The 26767-nt window shown below is 39.8% G+C and overlaps 1 protein-coding gene across 2 annotated transcripts; it reads left to right on the top strand.

Moving 5' to 3' along the window:
• Positions 1–1515: 1515 nt before the first annotated feature.
• LOC119499124 lies at positions 1516–26702 on the top strand. Of its 2 annotated transcripts, XM_037788357.1 has the most exons (26): positions 1516–1656; positions 4951–4992; positions 6420–6549; positions 7056–7223; positions 8180–8317; positions 8771–8922; positions 9706–9809; positions 9932–10121; positions 10441–10572; positions 10835–10978; positions 11067–11202; positions 13382–13532; positions 13644–13786; positions 15042–15153; positions 16106–16169; positions 16282–16485; positions 16572–16717; positions 16879–16997; positions 18080–18201; positions 18338–18435; positions 19733–19857; positions 20073–20197; positions 20308–20453; positions 21389–21491; positions 21625–21761; positions 25974–26702. In XM_037788357.1, exons 2-26 carry the CDS (start codon positions 4975–4977, stop codon positions 26104–26106), a joined length of 3240 nt encoding a protein of 1079 aa, XP_037644285.1. In that variant the 5' UTR covers positions 1516–1656; positions 4951–4974; the 3' UTR covers positions 26107–26702. The 2 variants fall into 2 exon arrangements, with proteins under 2 accessions (XP_037644285.1, XP_037644286.1); XM_037788358.1 differs by lacking the exon at positions 4951–4992 and having other exon boundaries at positions 1529–1656.
• The last annotated feature ends 65 nt before the right edge of the window (positions 26703–26767 follow it).

The raw sequence follows: 26767 nt of genomic DNA, 5'->3' as shown, positions 1-26767 counted from the left end.
ATTTGATTGAAAAATGTGTGTTGGTAAGACAGGTGCAGCCTCTGCAGCCCTGCTTTCATGAAACACACAAATAACACTCTAAGAATCACAAAGTAAATGTGTTTTAACTACTTAGGGGTGTTTTAACTAATCATTAGAAGATGACAGTGTATCTCTCTGTGATTCTTACAGGTGTAAATAATAACATTTATGATGAGTCAATTCCATTCAGCTGCTTCGTTAATGTTCTTAGTAACACCTGTGCTTCACCTACAGTGATAAGTCAAATTGTCTGTTGTTAAAAGAAAAGGCCTATGTTACTGAAAGTGTTGGAATATTATGGAAGTAAAACCAAACCAGAGAGATAATTACCTAAAATGTGGCACAATACATTTAAATATTATTAAACAAACACCATTTGGGAGTCCTGCATGACAGAGCCTTCAAGATCGTCAACAGAAACCTCAGGTCAGTGGTGAAACAGTACAGCACAATGTACATAATAATAATAATTGCTAGTTGCTCCAATAGGATGGTCCAACAGCTGGATGTACACTTTCTTAGCACATTATATATAATGCAGAGCTTTATATTGCTTTATAACAAAGTATACTATAGAAATACAGATACTATTATGAACATATAGATACTTATTGATATATCTAAAGAATAAAATCAGTATTGATAACAGTATACAGTATATATTATTATTTCAACGCATACAGAGGTGTAGTTACTCGTGGTCACCGCGGGAGGGCAGTGTATAGCCATGTCAATTATTGGTCTTAAGCAATAATAACATGACAAATACACGACATTTAGTGTCATTTTTCATTTTATACAGAGTATTTATTTAACCTATATAATGGGAAAACTTTTTTCCTTTATGGCTTTCTTTGTTTGAACACATGTCTAAAGTCTGAGGTCCTGGGATTTAATATACTGGAGGGAGCAGAGCTTAGGCTGTTTCATATTATATTATTGGCTGTATTCAAGCTTCAGATTTAACACACACACATATAGGAGTTTACTGGTGGATTATGATATAAACATTGATTAGGATTTTTATGCAATTCCTTAAGGCTCTTCTCTCTTTCCGTTAATATACAGGTATTTGTGGTGTGTTTACATGTGGATTTGCAGGCCACAAATCTAAATGATTTGCAGTATTTTCATAAAATTGTTGTAACAGAACATCATCATGTACCACTTCTCAAATCATGACAGTTTTGAGTAACCCAAATACCCTGAAAATAGCAATACATAGCATGTAGTGAGTCTACATTAAGCCTGTTAATGATAAAGGAAGTAAAAACCAGCCCAGGGTTCAACAACATTCACTCTAACGTCCTAAGGGACAAATATGGCCAAGCAACCAACAGATCTCCAGATATTTGATGTTGGTGCTCGTGAATGTATAAAGAATTGGTGTTGCTTTGCTGACATTTCCAGTAGTTTCGTTTTCTCAAAGTCGCACCCTCCTCCAGTAAATAGAAACTGATACTAAACACCTGTGTCACATGATCTTTGATATGTAAAAAGGTAAGATTGTTCTCTTCATTTTCATTTACTAGTGGATTAGATTCAACTACTAGATCGTACTTTTTGACGCAACAGAATGTGTGCTTTCTCCAAATACTGAGTTGCCTGCAGGCGGCTGTTGTTCTCCAAGACAAGGTAACATCTTGGTGTTTCTTCGAGCTCTAACTAGAATAATAATAATGATGTCATGTTTTTTCTATTATTTGTTATATTGCAGCCTATAGTTTTTTAACTTGCCAATTTAAGTATTCAAGAAAATGGTGTGAGTGCTAAACTGTCGTGGAAGTAACGAACTACATTTACTTTTGTTACTATAACAAAGTCGTTTTTGTCTACTTGTACTTTTTGGAGTAAAAATAGGTTTTATTTTCTCTCAAGATTCTCACAAAAGTCTCAAAAAACAAAAGTCACATGAAAAGAAAAAGTCCTAATAGCCTTAAATGAGAATGAAGACAGCTGACATATAATATAACATTATAGGCTATATACATAGCCTATAATGTGTACCTTCACTGGCCGAGTAGTGAGGTAAATGCATATAAATGGAGAACGCTGTATTCGAAACCGCATACTATATATACGTACTACCGATGATCGCAATATGTAGTATATACTACATACTGCGTTCCTCAGTAGTATGCAGTATGTGGCGGTTAAAGAGATGTATTTAGCAGTATGCTAGACGAGGCTTTAATCTTTAAACCAGCTCTTAAAGCACTGGACAACAAAACTAACTCGTATCACTATTACAATATTATCGAAAAATACAACTTTGATTTTGTTGTTTATGTTGTGCTTGTTTACTTTACAAGATACTGCGGGTTTAAACTATTTATTCTAACAGCTCATAATGAAATCAGACAAACAGGATCATCAACGACGGGAGACGGGAAATATAAAACATTGCTGGAAAATTTACGTTACTCAAACTGCTTTTTCAGTTACAGCAACTAAACAGTGGACTGATCTCCCTCCAGATATTAGAGAATGTTAAAAAGAGGCATGTTGTCTCAGCAGGTATCTCTCTGCCCCGTCAGAGGCTGCTCTTCCTCTCTCCTCCTCCCTCGCCTCTCTGCTGAATGTGGCCGCTCTGAGAGCGTCACTGACCGGCTGGCGAGCTGCGCCCGCGGGCGATTGTGGAGCTTTTCAACTCCAAAAAGTCAGATAATCACAGGTTCCTGTTAATTTATAATGGACATCTGTGTTGTGATATTTAAACAAACTATCCGTCAACAAGGAAATAAAAGCCTCTTGTCTACAGACTGGTCTCTAGTGAGCTCCAGCAGCTCATAGCGGTCTCTGAGCGTGACTACCCGGCTGGCTGGCAGCGACCCGGGCAGGCGCTCGCTGGCTGTCACGGTATTCTGTGGAGCTTCTAAACTCCGACAACGGTGGAACAAATGTTCGATTCGCCATCTAACTTCGTAAAACTGCCGATATTAATAATCTACACAGTTGATTTCTCGCCTCAAAAACTTTCAGAAGTGAATTTAGTGTTGAAATGGCTACAAAAAACGTAAAAAACGAGCAGCTTTTGGCTGCTGTTTTTGTACCCGTAGCCTGTGCTGTTCCGGCGCTTTGCATTGTGGGATACAGTAGGCGAGATAGACTGGGTTGCGTTCGAATAGTCAAATAATTACGTCCTAACGTCTTTTCCTAACCACTTTTCCTTGTCCTCAGTGGAAAACGTCATGAGGTCAAGGAAAGATGAGAAGGAGAATTCAGAAGGAGTTAGGAAAAGACAACAGCGCTTTCACTAGGCTCCGTTATTATGATGCGACGGCGGCGGATGTTAGTGACGTCAGTTTGCTGTGGTGAAACTACAATGTTCTGAAGATGGACTACAAAAGGAGCTCTATCTCCACGTGCGTTATTAAATAGGTCTTTCAGTGACAGACTGCTTCACCTGCGGTGTGTGAAGAGAGATACCACAGCTCCTCCTCCACTCTATCAACAGATAATAAAGATAATATGACCTAACGTGGAAAAATATCACTTCATTACCACGGTTGGAATAGAAATAAACAGGAATATATGATAAATATTGAGTTAATTGTTGGAGTTATGGAGAAGGGGTTGGACCATATACTGTAAGTGTAGGCTGTGCTGAAATATGTATTTATGTTGATCATTTGTTAATTGGTTGTTTACTGTTCATTTTATTAGTTATTCTTGTTTTGTTTTTTACTGAGGTATTTGTTACATGTTCAAAATAAATAATTAATTAAAAATAAGGTGAAACGAAATGGTTGTCACCGTCCACTCATATTAAACATGAATCCCAATTAGTGTATGAGCGTATGAAAATAATATGCAAGATAAGCATATAGTTTGTTATTATGAACGGCCCAATGGTGCGTCGCTTTAAATGCTACGGCCGCAAGGAATTGTGGGATGTTATTCTCTCGTTTCCTTTGGTAAAGGATGGTCCAGTGTATCCTATGCTAAAGGAGATAATAAAGGAAGGATTGAAGCTCCTTTCCTTAACTTTTGGTGAATTCGAACGGCTCTTACGGTACGTGTCCACAGGCTCCGTGCTTTCCACGCTCCCCATTCATTGTCTATGCAAGCAGCCACGCAATGCATTCAGGTAGCGTGGCGTCGCGATTCGAGAGACTAGGCGTGCAGGAAGCCTGCTCCTCATTTGCATAAAGTTGAAGTCCTGGCTACTTTATGCAAATCGCGGGCGTCCGACGCGACTCGCCGCCTCTCGAAACTCCCGATAATCTTTTAAACTAAACGTTGTCGAGCCAAAATAAAGACAGATTCAGCAACTGCATGGATTATTTCTCGCCTCAAATGTTTTCAGAAACACATTTCAGTGAACTATTTACGTGAAATAAGAGAAGAAAGTTTCCAAACGAGCCTCCATACTGGTTCCGGTTTGAAAGCTGGGAGCAGCAGCCAACGGCGGGAAAGTGTTCGTCCAATCAGGAGCCGAGTGCCTTGTTTCTAGGGGCAGCCCACCAAGCGTCCAATGTTGGGAAGCGTCGCGTCCCCTCGCGATAAAAAACGCCCCTGTGGACACGTACCATTATCATGGCTGCTACTGAGGTACTTCCGGGTCATTTCACTCAGTTAGGAACCTTCCTAAGCAAAAAGGACTATTCGAACGCAACCCTGGTCTGATGCATACTGGAGATTTTTCCAAATCAATACGACATCCGGGTATTTTTGGCATACTGTAGAGTTTGCTTTTGTTCGCATATTGCATTTTGGCCAAATCAGTACGTACTACTAGTATAGTATTTCGAATTTGATTATGTGATAAGGTTTGCATACTTCTGCCTTGTTAAAACATGTTGCATCCACCTTAATTAAACGATGACGTAATGGACCAACCCAACAGGTGCATGCTGGGTGTTCTTACAGGTGCATGCTGGGTGTGGCTAATTGCTAGACGCTGAAATGCTCATGGCTTTCCTCCAGGTTGATTTCTGCCTTCACTGAGGAATGTCGACCGTTAGAGAGGTGTGTGAGGACTTTCTCCTGTTAGTCTCTGGCACAGTTGTGACTACATGTGTTACAGCTCAAACTGTATTAAAACAAAAAAACAACTTTGAGCTCAGCAGGAGAGAGTGAGTGGAATGAATGCCATGAATTTTAGCTAGTTTACACATTCATATCCCCTTCATGATGAATTATAATAACTTTGGTAATTATTTTTTTTTAATCTTGCACCATCATCAGCATGTCAATATTGTCATTGTGAACAGGTCAGGTCATGTTAGCATCATAGATATAATTTCATTTCATTTCAAAATGTATTTCGAACATGTAGAATACAAAAAAAATAAAATAAAGAAAAAGAATGACCATACCAACAAGTGAACAGTCAGAAACAAGTAGTATTTACATACAATGAAAAGCATAAGAAAAATAAATTGTCAAACACTTGATGCCTTGATTTACATATTCGAAAAAGAGTGAGAAGAAGTATAAATGTATTTAATCCCACCCCTTCTCCATAAATCAATTATTAATTATTAACCAGCTTCCTTATTGAGCATACATATATTCTAATTACATTTTCCTAAATTTGTCTAACTATAATTATTACCCTTTTATCTCTGTCATACAGAAATATAAATTAATTAATGATATAATTATCCTTATCAAAATATAAATATAAATAATAAATAATATAGTTTTAACAATTAGCATGCTGGCATTAACATTTAGTTCAAAGCCCTGCTAGCATGGCTGATTAAGTTAGTCCTGTTTCCTGCCTGAAAAAAAAGTAATTAATTGATCTGAAAAGTTTGCAATAAAGTTGCTACATTGTGAAGTAATTCTACCAAACCTTTCCCCTGTGGGCTTAACCTTTCGAGTTAAGTTATATGGCATTTTATAAACAATAGCATATAGCTCAAATCCACACTTGCATGGCTGTAGTTAAGAGTAGCTTGTTAGTGTAGTTACAACAAACTGACTTATTGTTCACTGTGGAGTTTATATTGTTGTATCTGTTTTCTGCCTTGGTGATGTTTTATTGTGCTGTTGATTCTATGTCCATAGCTCTTTTTATTTAGTGTTGGTCATTTATGTTTAATTGAGTTTTTGTCCTCTTTTCTGCTTAATGTTAATTGTACTAAGGCTATATCATAGACTGTGTATGTACTGTCGATGGGCTATATAGAGGAAGGAGGTTGCATAGCCTGAATGTAATGTTGGTTTTGACATCAGGGCTCTGTGGTGTAATGTTGTTCCACTTGTGTCTGTTTTTGAAATATAACATAGTAACTTTTACTCAAGAGTACATTTTATCTGAGTACATTTTTACACAAGTACATTTACTTGAGTAAAAGTTCCTTAAAGTAACCCTATATTTACTTGAGTATAATATTTTCATATTCGTTAAATCCCTGTAAATTAAGTATCTTGATGTATTTGTTTAGATGGATGCAATGTTCAACATACTTGAGCAGTTCAGACTGGAATCTCTCTACAACCAGTTTGTCCAGTTGGGCGTAGAGGATGAAAGAGATTTCGTGGACAGCGTAACAGATGAAGATCTGAAAAACATGGGTGAGATGAACCTCAACTTGAAACCAAAGATATGTTTGACTGCCACTCAGTGGAAAACAATTAAACCTACATCTAGTGGGATTTTCTTTAGCTTGAATTGTAATTAATTTGCAATTTCATTTAAGGCCCATTGCACTGGGTGACCGGAAAATATATATAATGTACATAGCAATACAATCTAATACAACACTATAATAAATACCTTTTGTAAAACATTTTATTTATTATACATTTTAATTGTTGACACTGTTAGACGTGTTGATTCAACTGTATGGTAGTTTTGTAGGGTATATGTGTCATAGTTTTATAAGGTAGCAGACTAACAATTGTTTCTAATATATGCATTACCTATGTACAATGAAAAATTGTGTTCAGTGCCATCACACATGACAATGAATAACTTAAAATTGATCAAAACAAGTCATTTTGAGTTAAATGTCCACTTAATTATAAAAATGTATGTAATTAATTAATTAAATACTATTTTTGCGCTTACATTTTTACAGGTCTAAGTCAGGTGGCGAAGAACCGATTTTCAAGGATGAAAAAGTTCATTCAAGGACCCAGAACTGCGGAGCTTCAAGTTCAAACTGTGGTGCCTGTGCAAAAGTCACTGCAGTTGTTCTGTCTGCAGTACACTTACCCCAAATGTCCTCAACCAAAACATATTAATGGTAAGAGGAACATATCTTTTTATAATCCATGTCTGATCATTAGATGAATAGCCATTGACTTGTTGATCACACAGCTGGGCTGTGTTGTGTAAGAAATAGGGCTGTCAATAAATTAAAATATTTAATCCCGATTGATTGCATGATTGTTCATGATTAATCACGATTGATCACGATTAATCGCAAATGAATCGCACATGTTTTATCTGTTCAAAATGTACCTTAATGGGAGATTTTTCGAGTATTTAATACTCTTATAAATGTGGGAGTGGGCAAATATGCTTGCTTTATGCAAATGTATGTTTATATTTATTATTGGAAATCAACAACACAAAACAATGACAAATATTGTCCAGAAACCCTCACAGGTACTGCATTTAGCATAACAATATGCTCAAATCATAACATGTCAAACTGCAGCCCAACAGGCAACAACAGCTGTCAGTGTGTCAGTGTGCTGACTTGACTATGACTTGCCCCAAACTGCAGGTGATTATCATAAAGTGGGCATGTCTGTAAAGGGGAGACTCGTGGGTACCCATAGAACCCATTTTCATTCACATATCTTGAGGTTAGAGGTCAAGGGACCCCTTTTAAAATGGCCATGCCAGTTTTTCCTCGCCAGAATTTATCGCAAGTTTGGAGCGTTATTTAACCTCCTTGGTTGTAAAGGGAGTATGACATGGTTGGTACCAATGGATTTTTTAGGTTTGTAGTTTCATGTGATAACAATATTTTCACTCTAGCTCTAAAACTGAGACCGCTACAACCTAAAATTCACAATTTGCGTTAATGCGTTAAAGAAGTTAGTGGCGTTAAAAGGAATTTGCGTTAAAGCGTTATCGCGGTAACTTTGACAGCCCTAGTTGGAAATAAAATGTGATGATTGTGTGAGTGATCATTGTGCATACATCGACATCCAACTTAACAGCTTCACAATGGTTATTTTAAACTTACAGATTTGGATCCAGCGATAAACACAGTTGAGGATTTGATGTTGAGGATCGGCCATCTTGAAAGTGTTGGTAATTCCAAAGGAGTCTGTCTCTACACACTCGATGGGATGCCCTTGACAGATGATCCCTTCTTCAACACATGTGAGTAGACCTGAACACATTTTACGGTGAAGGTTTCCAGATGTTAAAGTTTATTTTGCTAAGATTTTGTCTGTTAGTTTAATTTCACTGGGATTGTAAACAATGACAATGACTGCATAGGTACTGAAGCATCCATAACCTTGAACCAAGATTCAGCTCTTTGTTTTGGTTTTACAGCCCACGTCTTTATTGTTGTGGTTCAAGCATGCAGCTGTTTTCAGAGGAAAAGCTGTAAAAAACAGCTGTACACTACCAGCTCACCCCAACGAACATAGTGGAACATTTAGATTTTAAAGATACAGATATCAAAAACAGAACTAAAAGGAGTGAATATTTGACTGGCATTCATCAGGTGGCCAGAAACACGACTTCAAATAAATGCTAATTTTGCTGTGGATGTGTAAATGGATGTTTGTTAAATAAGTTCACTTAAAATGTTGTCTCCTCATACAGGGTCTTTGAAAGACAGACATATTCAAAATGGAGCTGTGATTTATGCCATTTTCACACCAAAGGAAAACCTGAAACGGGCTCCTCAAATACCAAAGCGAGAGTTTGGTGAAACCTACGGAGGCAATGTGGTTCGATGCCACATCATGCTCAAGGTGCGTCTTAACTACAGTATATTGGTCATGATGCAACTAATGACGATATTAACTGATAACAGTATATGGATATTATGTACAATCTGAATATGTTTGATTTATGGCCCTGCTTTAAAAAACTAAATTCACTGATTATATTTCATTCTGACATTCTGGGGCTCACATCTCCATTTTAATCACACTTCCCTTATTAATACATACTTTTACACCTTATGTACATTTTCAAATTAAAATTCAATTAGAGCTGCAACGATTAATCGATTGATTAGTTGTCAACTATTTAATTAATCGCCAACTATTTGATAAGTGATTAATCGGTTTGAGTAATTTTTTTAAGGGAAAAATAGTCAAAATCCTCCGCTTCCAGCTTCTCAAATGTGAATGTTTTCTGGTTTCTTTACTCCTCTGTGACAGTAAACTGAATATCTTTAAGTTGTGGATAAAACAAGACATTTGAGGACGTCATCTTGGGCTTTGGGAAACACTGATCAACATTTTTCAACATTTTCTGACATTTTATAGACCAAACAACTAATCAATATGGAGAAAATAACTGACAGATTAACAATCTACAATGAAAATAATCATTAGTTGCAGCCATGAATTCAATAAATACATTTAAATTTCATCTTTCAAGTCCAACTACTGCATGCAGTGCTCAGAGCTGTAGGATGGCATTATCTATTGTTCATTAACCACTTTGGGGATTGCATTTTTTAAATATACAATATATACATATACAGTATTTATTTCAAACACATTTTTTTTACTTATTTCATACAGGGAGACTTTGAAGTGACGGTGAACTTGTTAAGTGACACCATAACCAGTCTGAGACTCAAGCTGGCGAATGAAAGTGGAATCCCAGCACACGTCCTTTATTACAAGTAACTCAGAATTACCACACCAAGCACAGATCTTATGGCTTGTGACCCTCTTTGTCAACACAGTCGGATTTCTTTTCTCATACAGTACTTCTGTTCTCTCCTGTGTTTTATTATATTTACAGAGGTCAACATTGTGTTAGTGACACACTGCAAAGCTGTGGGATCTCTGAAGGGTCGATGGTTAACTTCTCTTTGTCCACATTTTCTGACAAGACTTCACACCATGAGACTTTCTTCATTAATGATGTTGTGCCTTCAGTCCAACAAACCCAGAAAGGAATCAGTGTGTTCTTGTCTTCACTTTATGCTGTTGTAAGTTTTATTTTATAATACATTATCAGTATTTTTATCACTATTTTGTCACTATGTTTTCAGCCATGCTAGCGGCGTGGCTGTAGGGTTGGCAATGTCAGATGGTCAGTCGGTCCACCACTTTGATCCAGACTGACACATCTCAACAACTGTTGGATGGTTGCCATGAAGTTTGGTACAGAAAGCGGCACTAGCATGGCTGTAGACACTTGATTCTTGAAAACAGTAAATCTGAAAATATGGCAAATCTAGCAATAACATTGCAACATTGAAACTGCAACTGCTTTGAAATGCATTTCATTTAATTTTTTTCTTCTAGAAATGTAAATTTTCAACAGAGCAACGGAAGAAACTGATTTCCTACATAAGAAAACTGACTGGATGCAACCCTCTCGCCCAAAGTTTGCATCAGTTACTCTGCAGGAATGAACGCCTAACCAGGAATCAGAAGGTAAACAATATTAACCGATATAATTCTGCCTTTAATATCCGTTGCATTTTACTTTTTGAAGTGGGTGTTCTTGTGCCGCATTACATTTTGACGAGTCACAAAAGGTCATAGCAGCAGATTTCTCAGCAGATAGAATTCAAATGATCTGCGTTGTTTTGGGAAGATGTTTTCCTATAATTTGGGTGAACTGAACCTTTACACAGTGACGTGTGCTTTTTCACCAGTACCCATTTCTTCAGACGCACTTGTTCTTTTGTTGTAGATTGCAGTCGTTGAAGGCTTGTACATACTCTTCAGAGAGCTTTTGCCACAACGTGGAACACAACAGGGGGAGAAACTCATTGAGGACCTGTATGTGTGTGAGAATTCACTGTACTGCTGGGCACATCTCCTATCAGAAGCAGAGGTATGAAGTATTTATGAATGCATTAAGATAAAATTCCTATTAGATGTTTGACCACTTAGGTAACGATCGCTTTGCCTTATTTTGACAGAAACCGGCAGCAGATCATGAGAACTACGCAACAATCACTCTTACGTCTGAAGATGGCAGCCGCTTCTCTGAACCAGTCAGAGTACCTGGAGTACCTGGAGCTTTTGAACGAGCATACGTTCGCCAGAAAATCAAAGGTAAAACTAAGTGCGCTTACACAAGCCAACATTTAGTCTATTTTAATCTAACTCTGGTGCGGTTCAACCTCTGGTGTGGTTCGTTTGGGCAGTTGTGAACGCAGTAATTGTACTCTGGTGCATACCAAAACAAGTGGTCCGAGACCGCCTGTGAGATGTCGTCTCAAACTGCTTCCAAGCGAACCCTAGTGTGGTTTGATTGCAGTGGGAACATAATCCGACCCAAACGCTGGAAGTGAACCAAAACGCAGTCTGCCTGCGCAGATATTTGTTGAGATGGACACATTAACATTAGTGGGAGAGGACTGACTTTTTGCTTGACATCTGGGCTGAAGAGAACATACAGAATATGTTAAAGTCCATAAAAATAATGACGTTTATAAAGTAATTTGAGATGAATTTGAGGATAAGGGATTCGTGCACACAGTAGATCAGTGCAGAGTCAAAGTGAAACAACTTTAACAGCAATATATTGTAGGGATTCTACTTAGTAGGTTTTGGTTATTAGCAAATTAATTAATAAATAATAATAGAATTATTAATATTAATAAAGATTATCAATAAACATCAATAATAAACGGGGCACCACCCTGGAATCAGGGACCAATGACCAAAACGTTAATATAGTCTCATTATATATGCTAAACTATCAATTTGGAACGTTGATTAATAATTAAATTAATAACTATAACCAAAATAGATAGTAAAGGTTGAAGGATATCGGAGTTCTTGACATAGCAGAGGTTGGCATTATTCACTCTTGTGCAACATTAAAGAGACCAGCATGTATATTCCACAAACATTTATTTACAAGATAATAAAGGTTCAAAACACAATATTAATCTAACTAAATAACTAAACTAAAAAAACCAAACAAAGTGTGTGTGTGTGTGTGTGTGTGTGTGTGTGTGAGAGAGAGAGAGAGAGGGGGGGGGGGAAAACAAGATGGGTTCTTGTCTCAAAATGTCTGTATGGCCTACAAACAAAATGGCGGGCGCTGTAAAACTACAAAGATGGCGGAATCAAAGATGGCCGCCAGCATGTCATCACGTGACCTCTTTGTTCTAGGACAGAGAGGGGGGGTGATGTGGGGGTTAAGATTATCTGAAGCTGTATGTTTATGTTTAACTAATTCACAGTTTCTGTATGTGATCTTAATGTGTGTTAGATATGCAGTGGTTTAGAAAAGATGGTTAGTTGCATGCAAGACCTTGTCTATGTGAAGCATAAACTAAACACATCAGATGTGGCGAAGCCAGTTACCCAAAAATCAAATACAGATAAATCACCACAGTCAAACTCAATGAATAACATTAAACCAAATCAATACCAGTACATTCTAGAAATCAAAGTTTAACTGTCTTGCTCAGCCATGTGCGATTAATAATGCTAAGGCCCAGTACGTTACCGATGGAAGAACCGGGTTTGTGATTCCATGTGTTGAAGTTGTGGTTCCAAGTCAAAGATGTCGTCTTTGCTGTTAGTTTGGTGCTAACTTCTTTGCTTGATAGCTTGAAGTTAGCTGGTGATAAGGGCAGAGCACTCGCGTCTTCTGCCGTTTGGTTCCTTGTGGCTATGTCTGTTTCCTAACAGGACATAGAATCAGAGAGCAGAGCTGCTTCCGGTCTGGAGCACAGCAGCTCACCTCAAACAGGTCAGCTTGTTGAGGAGAATGAGTAGAAAGAGGAGCTGTGGCTCACCTCCAGCAGCTGGTCAGCTTGGGTCAGGAGGTGAAGAGCAAAGAGGAGGAACAAAGGACATTCCTCTGGTTTTGTTCTGTGTGAATTTCACACCTCTGTGTGAAATGTTACTGTAGCCAATGAGGAGCTGAGTCCAGAGTCAAGGATTGTGTTACTGAGTTTATGAGGTGACTGTCTCTGCCACCAGAAATGGCAGGTCCCTACAATATCAAAGTCTGCGATTCCCTGCATAGAAGTGGCAGCTCTGGAGACAGCTTGTGAAAGCACCCTAAAACATTGACAAGTCATAAAACTTTGAAAATTGCAAGTTGTGTTAATGCATTTAAGACATTAGTGGCGTTAAAACAAATTTGCGTTAACGTATTATTATCGCGTCAACTTTGACAGCCCTAATAATTATACAAACTCTTCTTTCAGAACTGTATTTGATATATTAGTGAATGTACAGCTTCATTTGATTTTGTGTCCTTTTGGTTTAGATGGAGAGAGAATTCCAAATTGCACTGAAGAGGTTTTGCGAGAAACGTCAGTACAGCGAGCCAATGACATTGAAAAAATCTTGCTCAGTTTGCCTCCATTCGTCAGATCTTATCCTGTTTGGATTGACCAAGACAAGACGACTGCTCAAAAGTATGTATCATCAAAGTTTTACTTTTTTAAAAGTACTTCAATGAGATGCTTTTTTCTGTTGAATTTAAACTTAAGCCTTGTTTTTCACCAACCTGTACAATTTAATGGCAGCTTTCAGATAAAGATGGAGAAGACTTTTGAAAGTATGGTGGAAGAATTAAAATCTCCCCACAATCAATACCTCAATGTGACCCCACCTCTACGTTTGAAGGAGCTGGGACAGTGTGAGGCACGCCTTCTTCTACTGAGTAAAGGTACTCAAAATACTTTATGACTGTGCACATAAACTGTATGTTTCAAATGTTATTGTCTCCTTAAAGGGTAAGATTCACTGGCGGTGTATGATGTGCATTAGAACATATATATATATATATATATATATATATATATACAGTATATAGATATAGATATAGATATAGATATATCTATATCTATATCTGTATATAGATCTAGATCTATATCTATATAGATCTAGATCTAGATATATATAAATAAAAACAATGATGCAAAATAAATCAATTAACATGCATATCTTTTACATGCCTAATTGCATCATTTTTTGCTGCTATAGATAATGGCAAAAAAGGTTGAAGACAAGATCAAGATTATTCAACACTAAAGCTGTCAATCGATACAAATATTTTATCACAATTAATCACATGATTGCCCATGATTAATCACGATTAATCGCACATTTTTTATCTGTTCAAAATGTACCTGAAAGGGAGATTTGTCAAGTATTTAATACTCTTATCAACATGGGAGTGGGCAAATATGCTGCTTTATGCAAATGTATGTATATTTTTAATTATTGGAAATCAATTAACAACACAAAACAATGACAAATATTGTCCCCTTTGAAAATGTCCCCGCCTGTTTTTCCTCGCCAAAATTTAGCGCAAGTTTGGAGCGTTATTTAACCTCCTTTGCAACAAACTAGTATGACATTGTTGGTACCAATGGATTCTTTAAGTTCTTCTAGATTCATATGATGCCAGTATCTTCACTCTAGCTTTACAACTGAGCCTGGTGCAACCCCCGAAAGATCAATTGCGTAAATTAGTGATAAAACGAATTTCGTTAATGCGTTATTATTGCGTTAACTTTGACAGCCCTAATCTTTTTGACATAAAAGCACTTTTGAGTCTCATTTTGTATACAGACAACGACAGAATCAGTTAGTAAGTACAGGTTTGTATTTGACTGTATTGAATGTGTACTGTCCTCGAAATGTACACTTCATTGATAGGAAAAGGTTATTGCTTTGTCTGGTTATGTGAAAATTAACTTTGATTTTACGCACAAAAGATCAACTTATAAAATATGTTTCCTAAATTATAGCTAAAGGGCTCTGCTGAAAAAAAAATAATATTATGCATTTCATTCTAAACTCGTCAGAAAGGAGCTTCCCATTGGTTTCCTTATTGCCTCTGATATTTAGTACCATGTTTGTGGGAAGCTTTGTGTTGTACGTTGTTTCACTTAATGTTTATTTTTTCTCTATGTCAGACAACATTGGCGTATGTTTGTGTCAAGTAAAAGGAGCTCCTGGTGTGATCAGAGTGCACGATTGTTTGGATGGCAAAGACAAAGCAGTGCATGTGAATGTGTTGGCAGCCAGGTAAGTACCTTGCGGTATCTACATTATGTTTCCGTTATGCTGTGATGAAATATTTTTTCTTTTAAATTTCAGTCTATGGAGGAATTGGGAACATGAATTATTGTATTGTTTGACTCTGGATGCCTGTGATCACCGCGCTCCTGCATTTTAGCTTCCAGACCCAAATTGTTCAATGTTAGATAAATAAATATGACATTAAATCAAAAAAATTAAATCAATTAATACAGGTAATATACAATATATACTACAATCATACATTTGTAAAATAACATTTTTAAACTCAGCATTATTTTGAAATGTTGTGTTCTGCTTCTTTCATAAAAACAAAGAGTATATTACAGGTCTTTTTTTAATCACATTTTTTGTATTTCAAAATGACCTTTTTCAAAGTAAACAAAAAGAAATGTGGACTGCATGACGTCTATATAAACAACCAATAGAGACGACCAATAAATTACAATATAAGAGGTAGGTTGATTATATTTTGTTGAATTACAGCTCAAACTCTTTCGCAATGTGTTACATTTTTTGTATGCAATGTATTTTTTACATGTTTAATGAAATAAAGGATGTACTGTAACTGCAGAAAACATATTTTTTTGTTCTTTTGCTAAAGCCAATACCAAAGGCCTATGTGGGCCTCTTCTATCGTTTCTGTATACGCTTTACACATCCTATAGATTTTTTCCGGTTTCTACAGCAATTTGTATTTTGCCTGCACAAATAGGGACGACAAAGTGCCAATCAACCCTTGTTGTTTAATACAGTAGCACACAAAATAGTGAGAACAGATGTAGCAGCAGTAAACTGTATGAATCGAGATATGTGCAGTACACTAATGGCCAGAGCCACCCTGTTGCTGCTGATGTATTTTCTTTTATATACTGTATGAACCCCTGTAAAAGTCACTACAGCATTTTGCGGACAGTTGCATTTTTGACACTTCACACAGGACTCGTGACCATAGAGATGACCGAACATTCGTCACAACCAGGACTCCAAAAGAGGCCATACTGGTAAGTCTTTGTCTGTCTCTTGTTTGATCATTTCTTTTGAGGAATGAGGGACTGGCTGGGGAACACAGGACTCACTTACAGTTTGATTATGCTTGACTTGTTTTTTCATTAGGTGCTGATAGACACAAGCTCCTCCATGGAAGAGGAGTGCTATGCAAGTGCAGAAATAAAGAAGATCAATGTTGTGAAAGAGCTCTTTGACAACTTTGCAACAAGAACCATGGCTTATGATTTTTATCATGTCATCGGCCTCGTGAGTTTCGACTCCCAGGTGAAAATTCTCCACACATTTACAGAAAATCTGGAAAATTTCAAGGTAAAGTCAGTGTTCAGATCTGTCGTAAGTTTATTACAATTTACGTTTGGATGTAATGCAGTAATATACCCTTTTTCACATTGTAGGAACACGTACGCAACATCGATGCAAGTGGGTTTACTCAGCTCTACGACGCCCTGGGACTTGGGGCGTCTGAGTTGGAAAAGGTCAAGACGAGGTTCCCAGATTGCAGACTACACATCATGTGTCTCACTGATGGAAATGATTTGGGGTACATTTCTTCCTCTGTTCTAATCAGTTATGGTACCTTTTATACTTCACGTGTTCGTACATATATTGAACATCTTACTGTAAGCAGTAAGAAAATGTTAGGAGTAACAATGACTTCAAAATGTCAACTAAAGATTATGATGATCTCAATTCTTTCCATAGATCCTCCATGGAGCCAGACGCTGTAACAGCCAAACTGCTGAAATCTGACATCATTGTGGACTCAATCCTTCTTGGAAATGTGGAGAACAATATGCTGCATGGAATCAGCAATGCAACAGGTATGGTATCTTTGAAAGACAGCTTCCTAAATTGAATTCCTGTGATGTACTTATTAAATCTTGCATCAAGTGTAAAATAATGCAATATACAGTATATGCCATCAAACATTCTGCAAATCCAAGACATCTCATCCAACTCATCATTGTAGAGTCTTATTTAATGTTGTTGACTGTTATTTCCCCTTAACATTATTGCATTTTCATGACAAGGTTCAAAGTATTTGACACCAGACAGCTCAAGCATACATCAATTGTTGGTATGATGTTTAGCCTAACACCAGGAGTCACTCTAAATTGTGTTTCCTGGCTGAAAGTCCTAAGCTAAGAGAAAGATCTGGGTGGACCTTTATGCCACAAGCCGTGTTGTCTCTACACGGCTTAGGGAGAGCACATTTAGCTCATTTAGGCATCTGTGTTTTACAAAGTCACAGTTAGCCTTCAGTGTTTTAGTACAGTCATTCCCAAAGACTGGGAGATTTTATTAGGGTCACCAAATAAATTTGCAGAATGTATTTCATAGTCTTTTTTTATATATATCTGTGGTACACCTTTGAACCACATGAGGGAGCCTGAATGTTCGTATTGTTCTAATAATTGTAGCCTATTATAACATTGACTCTAATATGAAAGGTTGCGTACCTTCTGTTTGTTTTACTGATGGGAGGAAAAAAACAAGAGCATGTTAACTCCGCCTAAATGCATTTATTTGGTCTCATTTAAGTACTTAACATGTGTATATGTTTTCAATAGCACGTGCATAAAGCAAAGTTGTGATTTATCAAATGTAAATCTCTTCGAAATAGCAGGTTTACCTATTCAGGATAATATAAGGTGATGCGGAAATGGCAGTAAAAATGGTCAGGAACGTTTTCGCTCTTCTCACGATTTATAGATGAAGCCTATTGAGAATTTGAGAAGTTTTTTCGGGAAGGAAAAGTTTGGTAAACACTTTTCTAGTAAACATATTGTAAGGCAGGAAACTGTATTGTAACTCAAAAGATGTGTTTGGATGGATGTTGATATGTATCCTAAACAGATCTCTATTCAGACACTTGTTAACCTCACATCCACATTGCTTCCAGGTGGTTGCTGTTTCAAACCAAAGACAACCAAAGAGGGTCTGAAGCTCTTTGAGATTGAGACACTTCTGTCTTTGGAGCAGAGGAAACTCAAGGAAAAACTTGACCCGTCTTCCATCAGTCAGGTTAGTTATTGTAGATTGTTTTCCCTCGTTCTATTGATAGTGATATGAAAATGAAGCGCATTACTGTTTAACACAGGCATAAACTTTGATGTGTTGTCTTGATGTGTGTGATTCATTTGTACCTCTCCTTTTACAGCAGAGCTTGTTGAACTTCTTCACTACTATTGGGTATGACGAATGTCCAGAGACATCCTTGCCAAGCCAGATCAACAGCAAAGTGACAGTGACAGAGAGGTGAGTGATAGAAGCAGCAGTTCCATAGAGGCTAATAATAAACCTGGTCAAGTAAGTAGGGCTGGGCGATACGGCTTATAAATAATATCTCGATCATTTTAGACTATATCGTGATATACAATATATATCTCAGTATTAACATATCTTCTCCAAAATAAAATAACATTGATTTAACCCATTGATGCATATGATCATACCAGCGTGATCATTCTAGCAAACTAATCTGAACTCTCATGAGGTGGTGTACTGTCAGATTGGTCCTTGGAAATGTATTCTTATCAAGTTTGACTAATTATTCACAAAATTGAAATTCAATTTTTTTTCTCCGAAATACAGTTTGCAGGCGGTATCATTCATTTTATTTAATATTTCTTTATTTTGTTTTATTTCTTTATTTATTATTAACAGACCGACTTATTGAATTTATGCGTAATTGCTTTCGCTTTCACCGGAAGAATACTTTTATTTTTAAGTATGTTCTTGGTCGATTTTATTTGAAGACAGTTCTTAGACGCTCTTACCATAATGCCTAATAGGTTATATACTTGTACCGCAAAACAACGTGGGGGCTAGTTTGACCGTCTTTTACGAAGTGGAGGCTGACATCTTCCATCACCTTTTCCGACCTCAACATGCTTCATGGCTCGTTTCCTGCTTCCCTTCAGACACAAAATCACACGCCTCATACGCATGCTCATACTCCACACACTCGCCCAGGAGAGTGTGTCTGTGATATGGATGTATAAAGAGAGCAAGAAAGCTGCAGGTGAAGCAAAACACCAAAGCCAGTCTCATGCCGGCGGCTTAAAAAAATTACGTGACGATTAATATACTCGATCTTCGTCATTTACTACATCCCACATAGAACAAGCTGCAATACATTGAGTATATTCGATATATCGCCCACCCCTTACTCCAGTAAGATTATTATATTATCCATTTCCTGATGACCACTTTTATTTACCTGATGTCATACTTTGTCTGAGTTGTCGAACAGAGAACAAGTTGACAGAGTGAAGGTGTCGCACATAAAAAGAGGCATCCTTTGTTAAATTGAACTGATTACTCTGACAATACTTACAAAAAAAATGTGTAAACAAGACAAAGACTCCAGCCTAGCTAGTGGCTGTAAGACATGCTGATGATAAGAAATACATTATTTATTTGTGAAAAAAGAAGTGGTGTAGTCTTTTAGACCTATGATTTCAAATTGCAATAATCCTATTTTTTACTTATTATATTTACTGTCTTCAAGTGTTGGCATTACATTTAAAACATTGATAATCTTTCTAAATAGTGCTCTGAAAAAGAAGGCGAAGGGGAGGTTTCTGGAGAAGGACAAACGTATCCTGGAGGAGCTGAAAAGCCTGCATTGTAACCCACATCCCTTCTTCAGAATCTTTCCATCAGAGTCGGACTTAAGTAAGTGGCATGTTCTCTTATTTCACATGACTGGCAGGGGGTGAAGTTTTAGCCACGTATTGTTATTATATAGATGTACACGATGAGAAATTGCATTGATGCACAATACCCAGTACTGTGTATACCTTGTTTTCAGGTACATTGTTTTTTTATTCATGCAAATAAATGTAGTTTTCAATAGCGACAAGGTTGAAGCTTTTTTGTAATCTTTTCAGCGTTCTGGAGGATTCTCATGCAAGGTCCTCCTGACACACCGTATAAGAAAGGCGTGTTTGAGCTCTACTGCCAGTTTGGTCCCGACTACCCAGCGAAACCTCCACTCGTCCGCTTTGTCACACAAGTATCCTGCCAAAATACAAATTACTAAAAAGTTGCTCATTGCAATTGTTCATCATTAATAAAGTAATGTTATCAGTTAGAAATGTGCATGTTTTCTTAACATGGTAACAGGTGTACCACTGCAATGTCAACAGTGTGGGCCGCATCTGCCACAACATATTTGACCGCAACTACAACGCCCACATCTCCATGAGAGAGATCCTAGAAGCTGTGTATGGACTGCTCATCATCCCTGAGCCTGATGATCCCCTGGACAGGTGAGAGAGATATCAAAATAGCCTCAATTAAGGCTGCTTTCACACCTAACCCATTTGGTTCGGTTAAAACAAACTCAGGTCCGTTTGCCCGGTTAGTACTGTTCATTTTGTTTGGTGTGAAAGCTGTCCATCGAACCCTGATGCGGACCAGAGTCCTGCGGTTTGTTACTCGTTCAGCGCGTGTATTTTCCATATTATTACATCAAAAGCTGTTAAAACTGCTGTGCTTGTATCCGACTCCATGTACTTTGTCAGTTCATTAACTCCATTTAAAAGTGTGACAGCGATCCCACAGTACTCATGTGCGTGTCCGTGCGATTCCTGACGTTCGGACTATGCGTTCGCACTGTTCATCTGCTGCATAAATTTCACTGACTGGAATTTGAGTTCCCTGTCAGTCTGTTTAACTTCAGGGTTACTCCTCTGGTTCGTTTTCGTTTGTAAAAAGTCAGTGTGAACTGAAACTGGACCAGAGCTAAAATGCAACTATATGCATAATTTTATCCTTGGGTCTGGATCAAATGAACCCAACTGGTGTGAAAACACCCTAATATTAAACAATACATTTACCCCAAAATAATACAAAAGCAGTTTTTTTGACATGATACAAACAACTGACAGACATACTGTATGAAACGGTTTCAAAATAGATTTTGATGTTCATGAGTGGCGCCGCTGCTGCCCTATTTCATTCTATAGGCTTGATAGAAATCAAGTACAAACTGTTAAGGGTTTCAAAAACACAATAACAGCCTCACCAGTACAATGAAATGCAGCAGCTCTTTGAAATCATACTGCCATTTTAATGCTATGTTTTTTTGTGAGATTGTGTAAGGAGGTGTTAATTCAGCTCTGTAGAACAAGCAGCGAACACAGACAACGTATTAAAATATATAATGTATCTGACTTACATATTCATTATTTTTCTTTGGAAGCATTTTGGCTGAAGAGTTCCTGACGAACCGTGAGACCTATGAACGAGAAGCCGAGAAACATACAGAGGAAACTGCAGGAAATTCACTGGATGACATGGAGAAAGTAAATGCGCACCAATATATACATATTTGTGGCGGATATCACCTTTTTTATGTCTTACATATATAAATGTGTCTTGCCGGTTTTACATTAAATTACTCTTTTATAGTGTGTCTTTTCTTTGTTTTTATTTAAGGAATTGGTGGAGCCTGTGCCACAGTTCATACCTCAACATCTGATCTGTCCACTCACCAAGAAGATGTTTGTTGATCCTGTGAAAACAGTGTATGGCACCGTGTATGAACGCAAAGCCATTGAGGAACACTTGAAGCAGTGAGTTCATTTACTAAAAATTTGTTACCAAAATAATAACTGATGCCTGTTTAGAAACCACACTTTTACATATGAACTAGGGCTGTCATATTTAATGCATTCATGCAAATTTGTTTTAACGCCACTAATTTCTTTATCGCATTAACGCAATCGATCTTTTGGAGGGTTTTAAAGCTAGAATGAAGATACTGGAATATGAAACTAGAAAACCAACTGAACCAAGATAAGGAGTCCATTGGGACCAACCCTTTCATACTAACCTACAGAGAAGGACACTGAAAATGCTCCAAACTAAATTTTGGCGAGGTAAAACTGTCGTGGACATTTTCAAAGGGGTGAAAATGAGTTCTATGGGTACTCCCGAGTCTCCCCTTTACAGACATGCCCACTTCATGGTAATGATCACATGCAGTTTGGGACAAGTAATAGTTAAGTCAGCACACTGACACACTGACAGCTGTTGTTGCCTGTAGGGCTTGAGTTTGCCATATTATCCATCCATCCATCTTCAACCGCTTATCCGGGATCGGGTCGTGGGGGCAACAGCTCCAGCAGGGGACCCCAAACTTCCCTTTCCCGGGCCACATTAACCAGCTCTGACTGGGGGATCCCGAGGCGTTCCCAGGCCAGAGTAGAGATATAATCTCTCCACCTAGTCCTGGGTCTTCCCCGTGGTCTCCTCCCAGCTGGTCGTGCCTGGAACACCTCCCAAGGGAGGCGCCCAGGAGGCATCCGTGCTAGATGCCCGAACCACCTCAACTGGCTCCTTTCGATGCAAAGGAGCAAGGACTCTACTCCGAGTCCCTCACGGATGACTGAGCTTCTTACCCTATCTCTAAGGGAGACGCCAGCCACCCTCCTGAGGAAACCCATTTCGGCCGCTTGCACCCGCGACCTCGTTCTTTCGGTCATGACCCAACCCTCATGACCATAGGTGAGAGTAGGAACGAAGATTGAACGGTAGATCGAGAGCTTTGCCTTCCGGCTCAGCTCTCTTTTCGTCACAACGATGCGGTAAAGCGAATGCAATACCGCCCCTGCTGCTCCGATTCTCCGACCAATCTCACGTTCCATCATCCCCTCACTCGCGAACAAGACCCCGAGATACTTAAACTCCTTCACTTGGGGTAAGGACTCATTCCCTACCCGGAGTAGGCAATTCATCGGTTTCCTGCTGAGAACCATGGCCTCAGATTTAGAGGTGCTGATTCTCATCCCGACTGCGTCACACTCGGCTGCGAACCGATCCAGTGAGTGCTGGAGGTCGCAGACCGATGATGCCAACAGGACCACATCATCTGCAAAAAGCAGCGATGTGATCCTCAGCACACCGAACTGCAAACCCTCCTCCCCCCGACTACGCCTCGATATCCTGTCCATGAATATCACGAACAGGATTGGTGACAAAGCGCAGCCCTGGCGGAGGCCAACCCCCACTGGAAACGAGTCCGACTTACTGCCGAGGATCCGAACACAGCTCTCGCTTTGGGCGTACAGGGATTGGATGGCCCTGAGAAGTGCCCCCCTCACCCCATACTCCCGCAGCACCCCCCACAGTATATCCCGGGGGACCCGGTCATATGCCTTCTCCAAGTCCACAAAGCACATGTAGACTGGATGGGCATACTCCCAGGCCCCCTCCAGGATCCTTGCGAGAGTGAAGAGCTGGTCCGTTGTTCCACGGCCAGGACGGAATCCGCATTGTTCCTCTTCGATCTGAGGTTCGACTATCGGCCGAACCCTCCTTTCCAGCACCTTGGAGTAGACTTTACCAGGGAGGCTGAGCAGTGTGATACCCCTGTAATTGGCACACACTCTCTGGTCCCCCTTTTTGAAAAGGGGGACCACCACCCCGGTCTGCCACTCCTTAGGCACTGTCACCGACTTCCACGCGGTGTTGAAGAGACATGTCATCCAAGACAGCCCCTCCCCACCCAGAGCCTTCAGCATTTCTGGGTGGATCTCATCAATCCCCGGGGCTTTGCCACTGTGGAGTTGTTTGACTACCTCAGTGACTTCCACCAGGGTAATTGATGATGGTCGCCCATCAGCTTCCAGCTCTGCCTCTACCATAGAGGGCGTATTGGTCGGATTCAGAAGTTCCTCAAAGTGCTCCTTCCACCGCCCGATTACCTCCTCAGTTGAGGTCAACAGTGTCCCATCCTTACTGTACACAGCTTGGATGGTTCCCCGTTTCCCCCTCCTGAGGTGCCGGATGGTTTTCCAGAAGCACTTTGGTGCCGACCGAAAGTCCTTCTCCATGGCTGCTCCGAACTCCTCCCACACCCGCTGCTTTGCCTCCGTCACGGCAGTGGCTGCTGCTCTTCGGGCCCGTCGGTACCCTGCAACTGCCTCCGGAGACCTCCGAGATAACATATCCCGGAAGGCCTCCTTCTTCAGTCGGACGGCTTCCCTGACCACCGGTGTCCACCACGGTGTTCGAGGGTTGCCGCCCCTTGAGGCACCTAAGACCTTAAAACCACAGCTCACCGCCGCAGCTTCAGCAATGGAAGCTTTGAACATCGCCCACTCGGGTTCAATGCCCCCAACCTCCACAGGGATGCCAGAAAAGCTCCGCCGGAGGTGTGAGTTGAAGATCTCTCGGACAGGGGCCTCCCCCAGACGTTCCCAGTTCACCCTCACTACGCGTTTGGGCTTACCAGGTCTGTCCAGAGTCTTTCCCCACCCTCTGACCCAACTCATCACCAGATGGTGATCAGTTGACAGCTCCACCCCTCTCTTCACCCGAGTGTCCAAAACATGCGGCCTCAGATCAGACGATACGATTACAAAATCGATCATCGACCTTCGGCCTAGGGTGCTCTGGTACCACGTACACTTATGAGCATCCTTATGTTCGAACATGGTGTTCGTTATGGACAATCCATGACTAGCACAGAAGTCCAATAACAAACGACCACTCGGGTTTAGATCAGGGAGGCCGTTCCTCCCAATCATGCCACTCCAGGTGTCTCCATCGTTGCCCACGTGCGCGTTGAAGTCTCCCAGGAGAACTATGGAGTCCCCTACTGGAGCCCCATGAAGGACTCCATTCAGGGTCTCCAAGAAGGCCGAATACTCCGAACTGCTGTTTGGTGCATACGCACAAACAACAGTCAGAGTTTTCCCCCCCATAACCCGAAGGCGTAGGGAGGCGACCCTCTCGTCCACCGGGGTAAACTCCAACATAGCAGCACTCAGCCGGGGATTTGTGAGTATCCCCACACCCGCCCGGCGCCTCACACCATGGGCAACTCCAGAGAAGAATAGAGTCCAACCCCTATCCAAGAGTACGGTTCCAGAACCGAGGCTGTGCGTAGAGGTAAGCCCTACCAGATCCAACTGATAGCGCTACACCTCCCGCACAAGCTCTGGCTCCTTCCCCCACAGAGAGGTGACGTTCCACGTCCCCAGAGCCAGCCTCTGCTGCCCGGGTCCAGTCCGTCGAGGTCGCTGGCCTTCATTGCCACCCGTGTGACAGCGCACCCGACCCAAGCGGTTCTTCCCGCAGGTGGTGAGCCCACAGGATGGAGAGGAGGAGGGGGGTGCCACGTTGCCTCTTCGGGGTATCCCCAGCCGGGCTCCGTGGCAAGCCCGGCCACCAGGCGCTCGCTGATGGGCCCTCCGTCTGGGCCTGGCTCCAGACGTGGGCCCCGGGCTTCCTCCGGGCCGGGTAACTCTTCCTCTGCCTCGTGTCGTCATTTGGGTTTTGTGAACCATTCTTAGTCCGGCCCCTCACCTGAGACCAATTTGCCATGGGAGACCCTACCAGGAGCACGAGGCTCCAGACAACACAGCCCTCAGGGTCATAGGGACACGCAAACCTCTCCACCACGTTAAGGTGATGGTTCCCGGAGAGGTGCCATATTATGATTTGAGCATATTTTTTATGCTAAATGCAGTACCTGTGAGGGTTTCTGGACAATATTTGTCATTGTTTTGTGTTAACTGATTTCCAATAATAAATATATACATACATTTGCATAAAGCAGCATATTTGTCCACTTCTATGTTGATAAGAGTATTAAATACTTGACAAATCTCCCTTTAAGGTACATTTTGACCAGATAAAAATGTGCGATTAATCCCTATTAAATGTTTTAATCAATTGAAAGCCCTAATATGAACCCTTCTTTTAATTGCACTTGAACACAAAAACTCATCAGCTGCATTACCATGTATTTTCATCGTTAACTGTACGCTCTTTTGCAGACACCAGTACGAACCGACGGCTGGCCCAGAACATGCGCTTGACATGAGCTTCATCAGAGCAGACCAGGACATGAAGAAAATGGTGATGGATCATCGCTCTCGTCAAATTCAGTTTGACGATCCAGCTGTGTAGTTTTACATCAGGTTCATGTGAAAAAGAAAAATTTACTTTATTACTCAAACTTATGCTTTATCTATACAAGTTTGTTCTGCCAGTTGGGAACGATTAGTGTAGGTTATTTTATCTCCTTTCCTGACATCACTTCGACTTTATATGAACAGTGACGGGCAGTTATTTGTTTTCTCTGTTGAGATGCTTGTGTTTGGGGTTCATTGTTGCTTTTAACTTTTGATTGTTGAATTCACTTTTGCATGCTTTACTATTTCCTTATTCACTGTTTTAGCACTCAATCATGTTGTATGTAACATTTTAAATGTTTTTCTTGGAGTTCAGTTTGCATTGCATTTGTCTTACTAGTGATAACCGAAGAATGAAGGATGAGAGTAATTGAGAGAAGGACGGAGCATTTTTTCTTTCATCAATATACAAGATACAGAAATGCTTCTTTTCTTTAAGTAATCCATGTTGAAGCTCATGTGTATGCAGGTGAGCCATAGCCCTATCTTTATAAGTGAAAGTAACAACTAATATTTCTGACTTTGATGCAAAGATTATTAAAGACAAATAATTTCTCAATAAAATGTATCTGGTTGTTGTCAACTTTCAAATAGTTCTATATAGTATAAATAGTATATAGATAGTAAAACATTACAATTTGGACATACAATATGTT

Source organism: Sebastes umbrosus, chromosome 12, assembly GCF_015220745.1.
Source record: "Sebastes umbrosus isolate fSebUmb1 chromosome 12, fSebUmb1.pri, whole genome shotgun sequence".
Classification (NCBI taxonomy): domain Eukaryota; kingdom Metazoa; phylum Chordata; class Actinopteri; order Perciformes; family Sebastidae; genus Sebastes; species Sebastes umbrosus.
This window is presented reverse-complemented; position numbering and strand designations above follow the sequence as displayed.

Coding starts and splice junctions, on each gene's coding strand:
- LOC119499124 (XM_037788357.1), top strand. Junction 7,224..8,179: donor TCAACCAAAACATATTAATG/GTAAGAGGAACA, acceptor TTAAACTTACAG/ATTTGGATCCAGCGATAAAC. Junction 21,492..21,624: donor CACTGGATGACATGGAGAAA/GTAAATGCGCAC, acceptor TTTTTATTTAAG/GAATTGGTGGAGCCTGTGCC.